This window comes from Urocitellus parryii, chromosome 1 (genome assembly GCF_045843805.1).
Source record: "Urocitellus parryii isolate mUroPar1 chromosome 1, mUroPar1.hap1, whole genome shotgun sequence".
Classification (NCBI taxonomy): domain Eukaryota; kingdom Metazoa; phylum Chordata; class Mammalia; order Rodentia; family Sciuridae; genus Urocitellus; species Urocitellus parryii.
In genome coordinates, this window is record NC_135531.1 from 246,055,275 (window position 1) to 246,075,193 (window position 19,919).

Genomic DNA, 19,919 nt, shown 5'->3' on the forward strand with positions numbered 1-19,919 from the left:
TCCCACAAACTGTTGCCTGAGACTACCATGTTTTAGAAGTGACTAAAATAAAAAATAATTTTATTTATCCTCACATGAGCAGAGTTTGGAGATTACTGATTTTGCCAAAAATATCAGGTTAAGCTGAGCCGCCCTGGCTTTTTCCTTGTTTTTCAGATACTGGTGATCCCTGGCTCTTTGTTTATATTTAAGTGTGAGGCACTGCATGAAGATCTGAAGGAGAGCTCTGGGCATCATAGGAGGAAAAGGAAGGGTCAGGTGCCATTGTTTCTGGCCTTTTTTTTTTTTTTTTTTACCAGAAAAACTAAAGAATCCCCAAAGCCCTTTTACAAGCTTCTGTCTAAAGCCAGGCAGGATGTATCGCATGGGTGTGACACCTTTAGGAGGGGGTATGCTGAGCAGGTAAACTTTTCAACTGCCTTAGGAAAGAGGACAGAGGAGCCAACTGTGTCTCACAAGCCCCCTTAACCTGTTTTCCCTACTTTTTCTCCCCACCGTAAGTCTGGTTTATTTCTAGGTCAGCAGTATCGGAACAGTAGGAGACAGAAAATAAAATGGAGAGAAACTCATTTGGTGTCTTTTCCTTGTTATCTCCCTGCCCCCACCTTTTCACCCTACCCAACACAATCAATGGTTTCAACTCCAGCACTGTTTTTGGCAGCAGAACCAGCCCTAGGGGTTTAAAAGCTTTTCCTTCTGCTCTCCAGGTTATACTCCACTTATGTAGGAACATGACCCTGGTATATGGAACAGGCTCTATTTGGGATGTTGGAAAAGAGATGATGAACAACAGCTGGTTTTTAAAGCTTCTACCCACATTTAATCAAAGCAGAATACATGGTTACACCTGAGTTCAACAGGACAGTGATTAATATTCTGATAGGAGGGATGTATACAATTTTGAAAAATAATAGAATCTGCCACACTAACATTGTGACTTTAATCATAGGAGCGTATGGAAACTACAATATGTAGGCCAATCCTCTCTCCAACCCACATCAACTCTACAGCTTCTGAAACATTCACAGTCCTTCAGCAAAGGATGAGAATAGTAGAAGAACAGACCAGTTCTTTGAGGGATGACTTAATTATGTTGAACTATGGTGAAAAAAGGTAATGAAAAAAAATGAACTAGATCTGTTTTATGATGAATTTTGCTTCACTGCTTAGTAACAGGGAATCACTGTGGCATAGTCAATGAAATAGATATTTATAAAAAAGTGAGAGATGACTATTTGAATATTAATTAGAAAATATATGCAAGATAGAGTTGTTATTCTGTGATAGAGCTACTGTCACCATTCCTCTGTACTGTTATTTAAAATGTGTTAAGTACGAAAACTGATAATCCTTTCTCCTTCAATGTATGATTAAAAATGTAATTTTTCATGTAATTAAAAACATTTTTACTTTTTATTTTAAAGTCAGATAAGAAAAAATATAAAATGTTACTTTATGCCATTAATTTAGTCTTCATTTTTTTCAGGGGTTTTAAATATTTTATAATTTAGAATTAGGTACTCACAAAATAACTGAATTGTTTTTCTCCTAGTACTGAAGAAGTTGTTGACTTTAAAGTTGAATTATCAAAAGTCTAAGAAATCTGTGTGCTTACATAGACAGTATTGAATGTGTTGGTATGATTTCTTTAAAAAAAAAAACACCTGAGTTTCTCTCATTAAGATAAAATTAATATAGTTGGTATTACAATACCTATTTTTTTATTTTTATTGTTGGTTGTTCAAAACATTACATACTTCTTGATATACCATATTTCACACTTTGATTCAAGTGGGTTATGAACTCCCATTTTTACCCCATATACAGATTGCAGAATCACATCAGTTACACTTCCATTGATTTACATATTGCCATACTAGTGTCTGTTGTATTCTGCTGCCTTTCCAATCCTCTACTATCGCCCCTCCCCTCCCCTCTTCTCTCTCTATCCCCTCTACTGTAATTCATTTCTCCCCCTTGAATTATTTTTCCCTTTCCCCTCATTTCCTCTTGTATGTAATTTTGTATAACCCTGAGGGTCTCCTTCCATTTCCATGCAATTTCCCTTCTCTCTCCCTTTCCCTCCCACCTCTCATCCCTGTTTAATGTTAATCTTCTTCTCATGCTCTTCCTCCGAACTCTGTTCTTAGTTACTCTCCTTATATCAAAGAAGACATTTGGCATTTGTTTTTTAGGGATTGGCTAGCTTCACTTAGCATAATCTGCTCTAATGCCATCCATTTCCCTCCAAATTCTATGATTTTGTCATTTTTTAATGCAGAGTAATACTCCATTGTGTATAAATGCCACATTTTTTTTTATCCATTCATCTATTGAAGGGCATCTGGGTTGGTTCCACAGTCTAGCTATTGTGAAATGTGCTGCTATGAACATCGATGTGGCAGTATCCCTGTAGTATGCTCTTTTAAGGTCTTCAGGGAATAGTCTGAGAAGGGCAATAGCTGGGTTAAATGGTGGTTCCATTCCCAGCATTCCCAGGAATCTCCATACTGCTTTCCAAATTGGCTGCACCAATTTGCAGTCCCACCAACAATGTACAAGTGTACCCTTTTCCCCACATCCTCACCAGCACTTGTTGTTGTTTGACTTCATAGTGGCTGCCAATCTTACTGGAGTGAAATGGTATCTTAGGGTGGTTTTGCATTTCTCTGACTGCTAGAGATGGTGAGCACTTTTTCATGTACTTGTTGATTGATTATATGTCCTCCTCTGAGAAGTTCAGGTCCTTGGCCCATTTGTTGATTGGGTTATTTGTTATCTTATTGTCTAATTTTTTGAGTTCTTTGTATACTCTGGATATTAGGGCTCTATCTGAAGTGTGAAGAGTAAAGATTTGTTCCTATGATGTAGGCTCCCTATATACCTCTCTTATTGTTTCTTTTGCTGAGAAAAAACATTTTAGTTTGAGTAAGTCCCATTTGTTGATTCTAGTTATTAACTCTTGTGCTATGGGTGTCCTATTGAGGAATTTGGAGCCCGACCCCACAGAATGTAGGTTGTAGCCAACTTTTTCTTCTATCAGATGCTGTGTCTCTGATTTGATATCAAGCTCCTTGATCCATTTTGAGTTAACTTTTGTGCATGGCGAGAGAAAGGGATTCAGTTTCATTTTGTTGCATATGGATTTCCAGTTTTCCCAGCACCATTTGTTGAAGATGCTATCCTTCCTCCATTGCATGCTTTTAGCCCCTTTATCAAATATAAGATAGTTGTAGTTTTGTGGATTGGTTTCTGTGTCCTCTATTCTGTACCATTGGTCCACCCGCCTGTTTTGGTACCAGTACCATGCTCTTTTTGTTACTATTGCTCTGTAGTATACTTTGAAGTCTGGTATCGCTATACCGCCTGATTCACACTTCCTGCTTGGCATTGTTTTTGCTATTCTGGGTCTTTTATTTTTCCATATGAATTTCATGATTGCTTTCTCTATTTCTACAAGAAATGCCATTGGGATTTTGATTGGCATTGCATTAAACCTATAGAGAACTTTTGGTAATATCGCCATTTTGATGATGTTAGTTCTGCCTATCCATGAACAGGGTATATTTTTCCATCTTCTAAGGTCTTCTTCAATTTCTCTCTTTAGGGTTCTGTAGTTTTCATTGTATAAGTCTTTCACCTCTTTTGTTAGGTTGATTCCCAAGTATTTTATTCTTTTTGAGGATATTGTGTATGGAGTGGTTGTCCTCATTTCCATTTCAGAGGATTTGTCGCTGATATACAGGAATGCCTTTGATTTATGCGTGTTGATTTTATATCCTGCCACGTTGCTGAATTCATTTATTAGCTCTAATAGTTTCTTTGTAGACCCTTTTGGGTCTGCTAGGTATAGAATCATGTCATCTGCAAATAGTGATAATTTAAGTTCTTCTTTTCCTATTTTTATGCCTTTAATTTCTTTCGTCTGTCTAATTGCTCTGGCCAGTGTTTCGAGAACTATGTTGAACAGAAGTGGTGAGAGAGGGCATCCCTGTCCTGTACCAGATCTTAGAGGGAATGCCTTCAATTTTTCTCCATTCAGAATGATGCTAGCCTGAGGCTTAGCATAGATTGCTTTTACAATGTTGAGGTGTGTCCCTGTTATCCCTATTTCTTCGAGAGTTTGGAACATAAAGGGATGCTGTACTTTGTCGAATGCTTTTTCCGCATCTATGGAGATGATCATATGGTTCTTATTTTTAAGTCTATTGATGTGGTGAATAACATTTATTGATTTCCGTATATTGAACCAGCCTTGCATCCCAGGAATGAATCCTACTTGATCATGGTGCACAATTTTTTTGATATGTTTTTGAATCTGATTCGCCAGAATTTTATTGAGGATTTTTGCATCAAGGTTCATTAGAGATATTGGTCTGTAGTTTTCTTTCTTTGAAGTGTCTTTGTCTGGTTTAGGAATCTGGGTGATGTTGGCCTCATAGAATGAATTTGGAAGTTCTCCCTCTTTCTATTTCCTGAAATAGCTTGAAAAGTATTGGTATTAGTTCCTCTTTAAAGGTTTTGTAAAACTCTGCTGTATACCCATCCGGTCCTGGGCTTTTCTTAGTTGGTAGTCTTTTGATGGTTTCTTCTATTTCCTCAATTAGTATTGGTCTGTTTAGGTTGTCTATATCCACCTGACTCAATCTTGGCAGATCATATGATTTAAGAAATTTATCAATGCCTTCACTATCTTCTATTTTATTGGAGTATAAGGATTCAAAATAATTTCTGATTATCTTCTGTATTTCTGAAGTGCCTTTTTCATCCCGTATGCTAGTAATTTGAGTTCTCTCTCTTCTTCTCTTCATTAGCATGGCTAAGGGTCTGTCAATTTTATTTATTTTTTCAAAGAACCAACTTTTAGTTTTGTCAATTTTTTCAATTGTTTCTTTTGTTTCGTTTTCATTAATTTCAGCTCTGGTTTTAATTATTTCTTGCCTTCTACTTCTTTTGCTGTTGTTTTGCTCTTCTTTTTCTAGGATTTTGAGATGAAGTATGAGATCATTTATTTGTTGGTTTTTTCTTTTTTTGAGGAATGAACTCCAAGCAATGAATTTTCCTCTTAGAACTGCTTTCAATGTGTCCCATAGCTTCTGATATGTTGTGTCTGTGTTTTCATTTATCTCTTAAGAATTTTTTAATTTCCTCCTTGATGTCTTCTATAACCCATTGATCATTCATTAACCTGTTGTTCATTCTCCAAGTGATGCATGATTTTTCCTTCCTTCTTTATCGTTGATTTTCAGTTTCATTCCATTATGATCAGATAAGATGCATGGTATTATCTCTACTCCTTTATATTGTCTAAGAGTTGCCCTGTGACATAATATATGATCTATTTTTGAGAAGGATCCATGTGCTGCTGAGAAAAAAGTGTAACTACTTGATGTTGGGTGGTATATTCTATATATGTCCATTAAGTCTAGGTTATTAATTGTGTTATTGAGTTCTATAGTTTCCTTATTCAACTTTTGTTTGGAAGATCTGTCCAGTGGTGAGAGAGGTGTGTTGAAGTCTCCCATGATTATTGTATGGTGGTGTATTAGACTCTTGAACTTGAGAAGAGTTTGCTTGATGAACATAGCTGCACCATTGTTTGGGGCATATATATTTATGATTGTTATGTCTTGTTGGTGTATGGTTCCCTTGAGCAGTATGTAGTGTCCCTCTTTATCCCTTTTGATTAACTTTGGCTTGAAATCTATTTTATTTGATATGAGTATGGACACTCCTGCTTGTTTCCGCAGTCCATATGAGTGATATGATTTTTCCCAACCTTTCACCTTCAGTCTATGTATGTCTTTTCCTATCAAATGCGTCTCCTGTAGGCAGCATATTGTTGGGTCTTGTTTTGTGATCCATTCAACTAGCCTGTGTTTCTTAATTGGTGAGTTTAAGCCATTAACATTTAGGGTCATTATTGAGATATGGGTTGTTCTTCCAGCCATATTTGTTTATTTATGTTACTAAACATGGTTTGTTTTCCTCTTTGATTATTTTTCCCCCCTTTACTGTCCTACCTCCCACTTTGGTTTTCATTGTTATTTTCCATTTCCTCTTCCTGTAATGTTTTGTCAAGGATGTTTTGAAGAGATGGTTTTCTAGCAGCAAATTCTTTTAACTTTTGTTTATCGTGGAAGGTTTTAATTTCATCTTCCATCCTGAAGCTTAATTTCGCCGGATACACGATTCTTGGTTGGAACCCCTTTTCTTTCAGTGTTTGAAATATGTTGTTCCAGGATCTTCTAGCTTTCAGAGTCTGTGTTGAAAGATCAGCTGTTATCCTGGTTGATTTACCCCTAAATGTAATCTGCTTCCTTTCTCTTGTAGCTTTTAAAATTCTCTCCTTATTCTGTATTTTGGGCATCTTCATTATAATGTGTCTAGATGTGGGTCTCTTATGATTTTGCACATTCGGCTTCCTGTAGGCTTCTAGAATTTGGGATTCTGTCTCATTCTTCAAGTCTGGGAAGTTTTCTCCTATTATTTCATTGAATAGATTGCTCATTCCTTTGGTTTGGACCTCTATCCCTTCCTGTATCCCAATGACCCTTAAGTTTGGTCTCTTTATATTATCCCATATGTCTTGGATGTTCTGCTCATGGTTTCTTAGCAGTCTTGCTGAGCTGTCTATGTTCTTTTCAAGTTGAAATACTTTGTCTTCATTGTCTGATGTTCTATCTTCTAAGTGTTCTACTCTTCTGGTAGTATTCTCAGTTGAGTTGGTTTATTGCTTCCTGCATTTCTAGGATTTCTGTTTGTTTCTTTTTTATAACCTCTATCTCCCTGTATAGTTGATCTTTTGCTTCTTGGATTTCTTTATGTAATTCATTGTCGAAGTGATCTTTCATTGTCTGATTTTGCTGTCTAATGTCTTCCTTGAGACTCCAGATCATCCGAAGCAATGTATATCCTGAATTCTTTATCTGACATTCCATCTGCTGCAGCTATTACCTCTTCTAAAGTTGAGTTGACCTGAATTGCTTGTGGTCCTATCTTTCCTTTTCTTTTCATACTGCTAGCGTTTCTTTCTGCTTGGTGAAACTGTTGTGTTTTTGAAATTTTCCCCCTATATCTTTATATTGCTCTTGTATAGTTGAAAAGTCTCCCTTGCAGGGGCGGGCGGCGGCTCTGCTCCTCCTCCAGTTGGGGTGATCTGTCTACCACGCTGGTGGGCCGCTGGGTCTGTTCTGCCCGTTGGTCGCAGGTCTGCCTACCTTGCAGGCGCGGGCAGTGGCTCTGCTCTGACCCTACTCCAATTGGGGTGACGTGTCTACCACACCGGCGGGTCACTAGGCCTGTTCTGGGCGTGGGCGGCGGCTCTGTTCTGCCCCTACTCCAATTGGGGTGACATGACTGCCACGCCTGCGGGTTGCTGGGCCTGTTCCGGGCACGGGTACAATACCTATTGAATAAATAACTTCAGCATTAAAAGATAACAGCATTTGGTATAATGTCAAGTATGTTAGAAAATAGGAATGTTATTATGACTTTGTTTAAATTTTTTCTAAAAATGTTACTATGTTTATATTAACATATATATATATATAAGTCAATATAGAATATAAACTTTAATTCTTAGTTCACCATTATAGAATTATCTAATAAGTATCACTTGTTTTGATGTAACAAAAAAAGTTTATAAAAAGTCCAGATTAAAATAAACCAGCACTAAAAAGTGATCTTTATTCATCCCACATTATGTTTCATCCTCATTAACCAATAGTGCTCTCTGTATTTGAGTTTGGAGAAGCTAATAAGAAAGAGCCTGTGGACCCATTTGGTTATAGGAGCCAGGTGTTATCCAAACACACTTCTGCAGGGATCTTTATTTAGTAGATTTAAAGCAAGCAGGCCCTAGTTCCAGGAGGTCATCTTGTGACTGAGAAGTTTGTGGGCAGATACATGAATGGTCTTAAAGGAAGCATTAAGAAAGCAGGGAGCTCAGTCCATTAGGCAGAAGAGATACCTCTGCATTTTTATCTCTGGCCACCAGCTGGAGCTATTCAGGTGTGTTAGAATATTGGAAACTGTCAAGTGTGACTGGGCACTGCTTCTGGTATGAGAAAGTTAAGCTTAAAAGTTATGTTGAGGCAATATAAAATATTATAATCATTCACAAAAATGGGGTATACTGTGATGTTATGATACATACATCCATTGTGGGATGATTAAATCAAGCTAATTAACATCTCTCACCTCATCTACTTATTTCTTTGTGGTAAGAAGATTTAAAATCTTATACATTTTGTTGGTTTATTTTTTTAAATATTTATTTTTTAGTTGTAGTTGGACACAATATCTTTATTTATTTTTATGTGGTGCTGAGGATTGAACCTAGGGCCTCACACATGCTGGGCAAGCGCTCACCACTGAGCCACAACCCCAGCCCTCTTTTATCCATTTTGATAAAGAAAAGACATAATTATTAACTACAGTCACCAATGCTGTACAATTGATTATCAGAACTTGTTCCTCTAATCCCTCAACAACAAAAAAATAAAAGGAAAAAGAAAAACAATTAGACCTATGGGCTAGAAATTTAGTTCAGTGATAGAGCACTTGCCTAGCATGCATGAACTTTGGATTCAATCCCAAGCATTGCAAAAACAACTTATTCCTCCTATCTGATTAAAACTTTATACCCTGTGACTAACATCTCCTTATTCCTTGTCTGTATCCCCAACCCCAGCCACTAATAATCACTATTCAACACTGCTATGAGTTGGCTTTTTAAAATTTAAGATGTGAGATTATATTTCTTCTGTACCTAGCTTAACTTCACTTAGCATAATGTCCTCAGGATTCATTCATTACATCACAAATGATAGAATTTCATCCTTTTTTAATGACTGAATAATATTCTGTACTGTGTATGTTTCATATTTTCTTTATCCCTTCATTTGTTGATGGGTTCTCAGGTTGTTTCCATATCTTGGCTATTGTGAAAAATGCTGCAGCGAACCTGGGAGTTCAGATAGCTTTTTAACATACTGATTCCAATTCCTTTGGATAAATACCCAAAGTGGAATTGCTGAATCATATGTTAATGCTATTTTTAGTTTTTTTGAGGAACTGTTTTAGAAAATTGATTTACAAATATATAGATTTCACTAACAATTTTGACAGTTTTCTCCACATCTTCATCAATATAGTTTTCTTTCATCTTTTTGATAATAGCCATTCTAACAAGTGTGAGATGATATCTCACTGGTTTTAATTTGCATTTACCTGATGACAAGTAAGGATGAGTATTTTTTCATATCCCTATTGGCCATTTGAATGTCATCTTTGGAGAAATGTCTATACATGTTCTTTGTCCATTTTTTAACCAAATTATTTATTTTCTTTCTGGTGAGTTGTTTGAGTTCTTCATGTATTTTGTATATTAGGCCCTTATCAGATTATGATTTGCAAATGTTTTTTCCAGTGTGGACTGTTTCTTCATGTTTTGGCTTCCTGTGCTGTGGGAATCACATCCAAGAAACCATTGCCAAGACCAAAACCAGAGATTTCCCCTGTATTTTCTTCTAGTAGTTTTAGTTTCAAGTCTATGTTGAAGTCTTTAATCAAATTTTTTGCACATGGTGTGAATCAAGGGTCCAATTTCATTTTTCTGTGTGTGGAAAGCTAGTTTCCCTAGTCCATTTTTTTTTCAAAAAGATTATTGTTTTGCCATTGGGTATTCTGGGTACCTTTGTCAAAAATCCACGTACCATAAATGTGTGGGTTTATTTCCGGGCCATCCTATTTGATGTGTCTTTTTATGCTAGTACCCTGCAACTTTGTTATGTAGTTTGAAATCAGATAGTGTGATGTCTTCGGCTTTGTTCTCAAGATTGATTTAGTTATATATATATATATATATATATATATATATATATATATATATATATATATCTTTTGTTGTTCCATATGAATTCAAGGGTTTTTTTCTATTTCTGTGAAAATGTCATTGGGATTTTAATAGGGATTTCATTGATTAAGTAGATTGCTTTGGATAGTGTAGATATTTTAACAATATTAATTCTTCTAATCATGAATCCAGGATATCTTTCCATTTATTTGTGTTATCTTCAGTCTTTAATCAGAGTACATAGTGGCAGAGTATTCTAGCACATTCCTTTCACAGAGAAACTGGGAGCTTTTAAGTTTTAGTCCCTTTCTTTGCTTTGATCCTGAGGGATTAAGCCGTGGAATTTTGTGCATGCCCATAAAAACTTCTACTTCATTCTGTGATCCAGGGAGATATATATATCTGGAAGATGTATAATCCCTGGAAGTGTGCACATACCCATATAATGTCTCCACTTTGTTCTGTGGTCTGGAGATATATATATACTTAATCCCAGCTGCTCTTAGAGCTAGGTGAATTAAGAGCTACATCATGGGGAGCCTTAGAGTTAAAGTGCTATAAGTGTAGTCTAAATCCTGTCCCATCAGGGAGAAGCTAGGGTTGGGGAATCCTTCCTGACTATAGCATGCAGTTCCCCAGGTGGCATTTGTGCCCAAATGTGCTTCAGTTTTTCCTATTCATTTGATGTGGATATTTTTTCAGACTTATTTATAAGAATCTCTCAACTCATTTCTGACTTTCTGTTACAGGTAATTAATGTGTGTATAGATGTTTATTTAGTGCCTTCATAGGTGGAGGGAGAGTTAAGAGCTTCCTATTCTGCTGTGTTGCTGATGTCACTCTCTACTTATTAGGAAGATTACATTGACTCAATGGTTGGGATTAACATACTACAAATAACGTTGCATAATATTGTTGTATTGGATCTTTGTCCAGAGGCCATTTGGAACCTCCAAAGGGTTTAGAAGAACCTTCCAGCCAGAAACTCTTTGGTCCTATCAAGAATGAAGTAATTTGTTCAGGAAAAACAGATTTTTTATGGAAGAACTGTGAGTTTCTGGTAAATCGAATGTGCCATCTGGAAAGTCTCATTCAATCCTTGAAGATGAATATCTTTCACATGCAAACTGAAAAGGATTTGAATCCACAGAAAACAGGTATATGGAAGAGAATCATCAGAAATTTGATCCTGTTGGGTACTTGATGTGTTTATGATTCTTTTCCTTGGCTGACCTTCTTTCTACTGTTGATGCCCCTCTTGTGCTGCCTGGTAGCTTTTCTCAAGGATCGATTGAACACAATTCAGGAGGAACATTCCAAGGACCTGAAGCTGTTGCATCTTGAAGTGATGAACTTGCGCCAACAACTGAAAGATGTAAGAGAGGAAGAAGACAAGGCACAAGATGAAGTGCAGAGTTTGACTGCTCCTGTGGAAGTTGCCTCAGAGACAAAGGTTTGAGTCCAGAGTTCTGAAGTATAAACTCACTCTTGTATATTAGCTGGAGGAAATAGCAGACCCATAAAACTGATTTTAAAAGTAGTAGCTGTTTCTAGTCATGGCGGTGCATTCCTATAATCTCAGCAACTCTGGAGGCAGAGGCAGGAGGATCACAAGTTTGAGGTCAGCCTCAGAAACAGTGAGAAACTGTCTCATAGTGAAAAATAAAAATGGCTGGGGATGTAGCCCAATGATAAAGTGCCCCTGGCTTCAATCCCCAATTCCAAACAAATAGTTTGTGTTGATGTGAGGATTCTTAGCATTTGACATTTACGTGCATTGATAACTAAAATCACTGTGTGCTATCAGTGGTTTTTTTTCTTTTTTTTTTGTTTGTTTAAAAAAAAAATGGTATCATTGTTTTAAATAGCTTTATTTTGTTTATTTTTATGTGATGCTGGGGATTGAACCCAGTGCCTCACATGTACTAGGCAAGCACTCAACCACTGAGCCAAAATAAACGTTCCACCCTAGCCTGATTTTTTTTTTTTTAAATAGAGTCCTTACCCTGTACAATACACAGCATCCAGAGGTATGAGGTAGTGTGTGCTCTTCAAGAGCTTTTATGCTAGTTGGGAGAACAAGATATATAATGATAAATAGTGAAAAATAAATGTAGGAAATGCTAGAACAGTCTAAGACAATAAATGAATATTGCAGTGTAAGGCCTTTGTATTCAGTGTATTTGAGAAGTGAGAAATCCCTTATCTAACGAGATTAGGTAGGCTTCAGGAAAGAGCTAGGACTGAAGCTGAACCTTGAGAAGGCAAAGTGGAGGGATAAGAACATTTCCAAGAACGCACACAGAGACAGCAAAGAGTAGGGTCTGCTGGGAAAAGAAACTGGGAAAAGAGTATTGTTTTCTTTCCAGGGACCAAGCAGTATAATAGATATTCAAGATACTATTTTGCAAGGCCTTATAAAGTAGGATATTACTATTCCTATTTTTATTTTTAACAATAAGACTATTGGGACTCAGGGAGAAGTCACTTGTCCAAGATTACCACATGCTCATCTTCTTCCTGAAGCCCATGTTTGAACCTACATCTTTCTTCCAGGTGCAGTTAGGGTGAAATATATAAACTAGCCTGACAGGGATGAGAATTTGTGGGAAATAAGTTGGGCATTAGCTAGGGAACACATTGTAGAGAATATCAAGAATAATATCATCAACATATAGAATAATCAATAGTTGGGCTGAGCCTGTGGGAAGGGTTTAAGAAATCACAATGAAAAATAGGAAAAGCTAATTTGGGGGTATTATACAGTATTGATTTTGGAGAAAGGAGATCAGAGGCAGGGATACCAATTAGGAATCTATTGCATTATTTGGCTTGAGAAAAATTAAGTCTGGGGGTTGTGGCATTTTGAAAGGAAAGAGGTGAGAGATACATTGTGAAGAAAGATATTGTAAAAATATGGTATTAGATAGAGATATAAGGTAGGAAAGAAGACAAAAATGAGTCTGAGATTTTACATCTAGGATTGTGGTGCCACTAACATTAATAATAAAGAAGAGAATAAGTAATGGAAGCTATGTTTTTTATCCTCAACACCTAAGCATGAACAATATTTAAAGCTAGACGAAATCATTCTTAGAAAATTTCCCCTATAAGAAAAATATCTATTATTTTCCAGCTTGTCCTCTGTTGAATTTTACATGAAAGGTGGGTGTGATTAATCACTATTTATGATCTAAAAGGTGAAATGATAGACACTGTGAATCAAAGTAATAAAATCTTATGTAATAATTACTTCAGACTTATAAGGAATATTTATAAGCATATTAAAGATAGTTTTTATTTTTAATATGTTGGGGAAATGCCTTGATTTGAACTGATAATCCATAGAGAAAATCATTCCTGTCATTTTAGATTATTTAAAACCTTTTTTCCTATTTTTTAGGATACTGCAGCTATTATTGAAGAGGAACTGAAGACCACAAAACGTAAAATGAACCTTAAAATTCAGGAGGTAAGACAAAAAGATGCGGAGGTGTTGGAATTGCAAAGAGGAAATCAAGAAAGTTTAGAGAATGAAAAGAATCCTTTGAAGAAGAAAATATATGACTATGTAATAGGAATACTAAAAATATACCCCATGTAATTTAGGTGAAAGTGTCTGCCTTTACTTGGCAATACAGACTTCCTTTTCTCTCAATACTGCCATAAAACTGGACATGATAAATAAATGCCCTCTGACCGGAGAAGGAAATAGTTACCACATATGGTTGCTCATTTTCATGTTATTGCCAATATACTACAATAATTAAGTGGACACTTTCATAGAAAGGCCTTTTAATCCAAAATTGTGTTTAACATAAAAAGTTTTTTAATAAGACAGGTCATTTAATTTTATCTAGAGACCTGAATTTCAGCTTAAGTTCTGGGAATTACCACATGAGTGACTGCTAAAAACTCTAGGGCTAAAAATTTGCAGCTAAAAACAGAAGAGTGAAGAATTACTAATCAGTATATCATATAGTGGCCTTACAATCCCAATAATCCCTGACAGAATAGTAATAGGTATTAGTCCAAATTAAAAAGGTCAAATTATATTTAAACGATTCTTTTATGTAAACCAGAGAAGTAAACACACATTTTAGGAAATTTCTCATGCAAAAGTTTTTTAAAAATTATAGATGATAGATCTTCAGTTGGTAAATATTGCTATCTTTAAAACTGTCTTCCATAGAGAACTTTATTTACCAGTAATTAATAATAAAAGCATGATTGTTCATAGTTAAAAATATTTTTTTTAGATATTTTAATAGTTTAGAGCAGTTTTTAGTTTATAGAAAAATTGTGCAGAGCCAGCTGAGGCAGGTGGAATAGCAACAAGGCCAGCATGGGCAACTTAGTGAGACCATATCTCAGCTCCTGATAGAGAGCACCCCTGAGTTCAATACCCATTACTGCAAAGAAAGAAAGAAAATTGTGCAGAAAACAGAGTTCCCATTTACTCCTCTCCACTCCCAATTTCTTATATTAATATTATCTATTTATTTTTATTCTAATCAGTTATACATGACAGAAGAATGGTCTTCGATTCATTGTACACAAATGGAGCACAATTTTTCACTTCTCTGGTTGTATTAGTATTATTGCATTAGAATGGTATGTTTTTGACATTTGATAAACCAGTATTGATTCACCATTTAAAGTCCATAGTTTATATTAGACTTCACTTATGGTTCTATACAGTTCTCTTTTTTAATGTTTTTATTAGTGCACTATAGTTATTTATAATATTGAAATTCATTTTGACATAATCATACATGTGTGGACTAATTTGCTCCAATTAATTTTCTAGGACTTCTCCTTTACCTAACTTTTTCCATTCCCCATTTCCCCTGGCCTCCTTTTTGTACTCTACTGGTTTTCCTTCTATTTACTTATAGTTTTTTAAAGTAGTTCTTTATAAATATACATGAAATGAAATTCACTTTGGTATATTCATATATGTACACAGCATTATTTATTCAATTTCATTCCACCATTTCTCCCTTCCCCATCCCTCATCCCTTTCCCTCAATCCCTTTCCTCTGCTCCACTGATCTCCCTTCTGTTTTCATGGGATTCCCCATCTCCCCCCACCCCTTATTTTGCTCTGTTTTTGCACATGAGAGAAAATATTCAATCCTTTATTTCTGAGTCTGGCTTATTTCATTCATCATGGTTATTTCCACTTCTGTCCATTTACCGGCAAATACTATAATTTTATTCTTTATGGCTGAATAAAACTCCATTTTGTATATATACTACATTCTCTTTATCCATTCATATGTTGACAGGTCTAGGCTGGTTTCATAACTTGGCTATTGTGAGTTGTGCTGCTATTACTATAATATGCTGTAGTGGCTGTATCACTACAGCATGATTTTAGTTCTTTTGGATAAATACCAAAGAGTGGTATAGATGGGTCATATGTTAGTTCTATTCCTATTCTTTTGAAGAATCTCCATACTTCTTTCCAGAGTGGGTTCACAATTAAGAGTCCCACCAACTATGTATGAATGTGCTACATAATGCCATCTATCTACCTTACAGGGTCAGAAACAATAGTTTCACTGCCCGAAAGAGGCACTGTGGTCTGCATACTCAAAGCTTCTGCCTGTCCCTCTAGTCCCTGGCAAACACTGTTTATAGAGAATATTTATAGTTTTGTTATAGTTGGAGTAATACAGTATATACCCTTTTTGGACTGCCTTTCTTCTACTTAGCATATGCATTCAAAGTTCCTTCATGTCTTTTCATTGCTTGATAGTTCATATCTTTTTATTCCTGAAAAATACTACATTGTATGTACCACAGTTTTTTCATGCACTTATCTATTAAAAGATGTCTTGGTTGATAACAATTATTGGAAATTATGAATAAAGCTACTATAAATATGTGTGTGTACGTTTTTGTGTGGGCATATGATTTCAACTCATATGAGTAAATAACCTAGGAGTATAATTGCTGGATTGTATAGTAAGCCTATGTTTAGCTTTCTAAGAAACTGCCATCCCCCCACACAAAATAATTGATACCCACCAGCCAGGACTTTTGCCATTTAATAGGTGTGTATTGGTATTGTGTCTTAATTTGCAATTCCCTAATGATATTTAACATTGAGGACCTTTTCATAGACTTATTTGCCAGTATATCCTCTTTAGTATCTGATCTTTATTTCATTTTGTAACTAAATTTTTTTAATATGGAGTTTTTAGAGTTCTTTATATATTTTGAATATTCTTTGGTTTGGATTTAATTTGAGTGTATTTTTGAAGGTTCATGTGTTGGAACTTGATCTCCAGTATCATGATATAAGGAGATAGTCAGGACTTTAAGAGGTAGGACCTATGGAAGGTGTTTAGATCACTGGGGACACCACGCTTGGAAGAGATTAATGCAGATCTCACAGTTCCTCAGAGAGTCAGATTGTTATACAAAAGAGTGAGCCTGACCCCAGATCTCTCTGGCTTTCTCTCTTGCTGTGTGATCTTTCTAAAAGCATTTCTTCTATTGTGATGCCATCTGCCCCACACAGATGTTGAACATATGGGGCCATCCAATCTTGGACTTTCAGTCTCCAAAACTATGAACTAGATAAATCTCATTCCTTTATACATTTTTAACCTCAGGGGTTTTGTTATAGCAACAGATAATAGGTACAGGTTCTTCATGAAATATTTGTTATGCAAGTATTATCTGCCAATCTGCAACTTGTCTTTTTAAAAAATTTTAAAATTCTTTTTAGTTATATGACAGTAGAATGTATTTTGACATACATACATGGAGTATAGCTTCCAATTTTTTTGTGGTTATACATAATGTGGAGTTACACTGGTCATGTATTTATATATGAACATAGGAAAGTTATGTCTGATTCATTCTCTTGTCTTTCCCATTCCCATACCCCTCCCTTCCCCTGACTCTGTCCTGTCCTGTTGCGAGCTATCCATGGGCTCTGTGTTTGAGCTATGTGCATTTGAGTGGTATGAGGGGACTGACCTGATGTTGCTGCCTGATTGGGCTGTGCGTCACATGTGTGCCTTTTTTCTCCTTTACCTGTGATCCCACACAGCACCTGAGATGGGTGTGGCTTTCCAAGATGTCAGTCAACCTTCTGACCACAAGACATTGCTAAGCAAGATGCCACCCTTTGAAACCCAATCTCTTGCCTTATTTGGGTGGAATATTCAATGAATAGCTTTTCTCCAATAAATGGGGGGGGGTTCAGGTGTGCTCACTCTCTTGCTTGCCTCTCTTGCTCCCCTTGCCCTCTTTCCAGTGTAGGAGCTGATCTTTGAGGTTGCAGAGCCTTCCTGACCCCCACAATTGAGAAAAAGATATTTTCATGTTTGTGTGGTTTTTTTGTTCCCAGCCCAATTCACCCAGAGTGGCCTTACTTCTGTCGCCCGAGCAGGATGTGGGTGACATTGTCTAGTCTGGTGAACCTCCCATTCCTGTACCCCTACCTATTGTGAGTCAGCATCCACATATCAGAGAGAATATTCAGCCTTTGATTTTTTGGGGATTAGCTTATTTTACTTAGCATGATGGTCTCCAGTTTATCCATTTACCAACAAATGACAGAATTTCATTCTTCTTTATGGCTGAGTAATATTCCATTGTGGATATGTACCACATTTTCTTTATTGGTTCATCTGTTAAAGTGCCCCTAGGTTGGTTCCATAGCTTAGCTATTGTGAATTGAGCTGTTATAAACACTGATGTGGCTGTGTCACTATAGTATGTTGATTTTACATCTTTTGGGTACATACTGAGGAGTGGGATAACTGAGTCAAATGGTGGTTCCATTCCAAGTTTCCTGAGGACTCTCCATTCTGCTTTCCCTAGTGGTTGCAACGATTTTCAGCCCCGCCAGCAATATAGTGTATACCTTTTCCCTCATATTCTTGCCAACATTTATTGTTTCTTGTCTTTTTGATAATTGCCATTCTGACTGAAGTAAGATCGAATCTCAGTGTAGTTTTAATTTGCATTTCTCTATTGCTAGAGATGTTGAACATTTTTTCATATATTTGTTGACTTCTTGTATTTCTTCTTCTATGAAGTGCCTGTTCAGTTCTTTTGCCCATTTATTGATTAGGTTATCTGGTGTTTTTTTATTGTTTTTTTGAGTTCTTTATATATCCTGGAGATTAATGCTCTATCTGAGGTACAGGTGGTGAAGATTTTTTCCCATTCTGTAGGTTCTCTCTTCATGTTCTTGATTTTTTCCTTTGTTGTGTAGAAACTTTTTAGTTTGATAGCAGCCCATTTATTAATTCTTGATTTTACTTCTTGTGCTTTTTGAGAAAATTGGTTCCTAGGCTGATATGATAGAGAGTTACGTCCCAAGCATTTTGAATGAGGAATACTGCACCTGAGTTACAGAGAATACAGATGAACAGCCAGGGAACCGATGCATAAGCAAGGCATGTGAGAAATGAGGTAGAGCTTCTGAGCTCTCTCCTAGCACCCCCTCCAGTCACCTGCAGGTGTTCAGCTATCTGTAAGCTCTTAAAACTTGGCTCTCTTGAGTTTTTGTTGAGGCTTCATTACTTAGGCATGTTTTATCATTGGTCACTAATGATCAACTCAACCTTCAGCCCCCTCACCTCCCCAGGGGCTGGCAGGTAGGACCAAAGTTTCTAAACCACTGATCATGCCTTTCTGACCATGCTGAAGCTATGTAGGGGACCCCAGCCACAGTCATCTCATAATCATGTCATAACATATGAGAGATCCCCCTTACCTGGAGATCCTAAGGGTTTTAGTAGCTGCATGCCAAGAGCCAGGAGCAGAGAACAAATATAATATATATCGTATGTCACAATACCACAGTGCGCAGGTTCTCCATGAGTGTCAGTCTTGTCTTCTCCTTAAAAGTTGCTACGTTGTTTAGACCTTTAAATTACAAAATAATTGAAATAACTTTTAGAGGCATGGCTATAGTACAATAGATTAAAATATATAAAAGTATCAAAATATGAGAAAATAAGAGTTGACAAAAATTCAGAAAATTCAGAAATAATATGTTACTGAAATCTGGTATTTGTGTTTTTTAAACTTTTTTTTATTACAATCCATTGCAGGACATGAATTGCATACATGCAACATTCCATGAAGCAATACTTATCCTTACTACTTGGCTGTGTGCTCTAATTTCTTTCCATTCTGCTCTACTATTTTCCTAAGTGCTGCTTCCAGCTTCCTCTATTGGGTCTTAACACACAATTTGGAAAACAGACTTAACAGTATGAAGATGAGAGCAACCCAGTTTGACTGTTTCCTAGAAAGCCATCCATCAGGGAAAAACCAGCATGTTTCTGAGTAGTCATAAATGAAAGGAGAACATTTGGGGATGAGATAACATGCCTGGGAACATTTGGGGATGAGATAACATGTCTGGTAACTTTGCTGTTCATTAGACATATGTTCAATTGGTCTTGCTAACTGCAGTATTGTTCTATAGCTAAGGAGACAACTGGCTCAGGAGAAGCACTTCAGGGAATCTCTTGAGAAATCTGAATCAGTCATGCTACTCAAAATACAGGAAATGGGATCAACAGTGGAAGAAGAACGGAAACAGGTAGATTTCTTCTCCTTATTTATATTAGGGAAATAAATAAAATAAAAACTGATAACTTCATCAATAAACTTTTTATTTTGCTAATTTCTTCTAGATTTATTGTTTAGTTTTCTTTAGTGACCTATTAGCATTCTTAGTATGATTTTTAAAAAATTAGTGCAAAATAAGAAAGGACTCTAATATTACGTATTGTAATACTCTTCATTTATGAATGAAAATGTGAAGGACCAGAGAAATTAATTTGTTTCAGGTATTATAGAGGTGAACTCCTAACTCCTGGTACAATATCTTTCTTCTACACCAAGCAGTCTTTACTACAGGCATTGATTTTGAAAGGCATTGCCCTGGGATATGTATATGATCTGGATAGAAAATAAAGACTAACCTGAACTAACAATGTTAACATTCAAAGAATGCTAATAAGTAAAACAATCAAGATTGTATTTACACTGCTGATTTCATTTATAATTTTAACAC

The 19,919-nt window shown here is 36.2% G+C and overlaps 1 protein-coding gene across 1 annotated transcript in view; it reads left to right on the top strand.

Moving 5' to 3' along the window:
• Positions 1–955: 955 nt before the first annotated feature.
• The window catches only part of Ccdc150 (coiled-coil domain containing 150), a 122,998-nt gene continuing 104,034 nt past the window's right edge, over positions 956–19,919 (top strand). The window contains exons 1-5 of the mRNA XM_077799137.1: positions 956–1,113; positions 10,796–11,016; positions 11,134–11,312; positions 13,263–13,331; positions 19,326–19,442. Coding sequence (XP_077655263.1) covers positions 956–1,113; positions 10,796–11,016; positions 11,134–11,312; positions 13,263–13,331; positions 19,326–19,442 — 744 coding nt within the window. The remainder of the gene's footprint in view (positions 1,114–10,795; positions 11,017–11,133; positions 11,313–13,262; positions 13,332–19,325; positions 19,443–19,919) is intronic.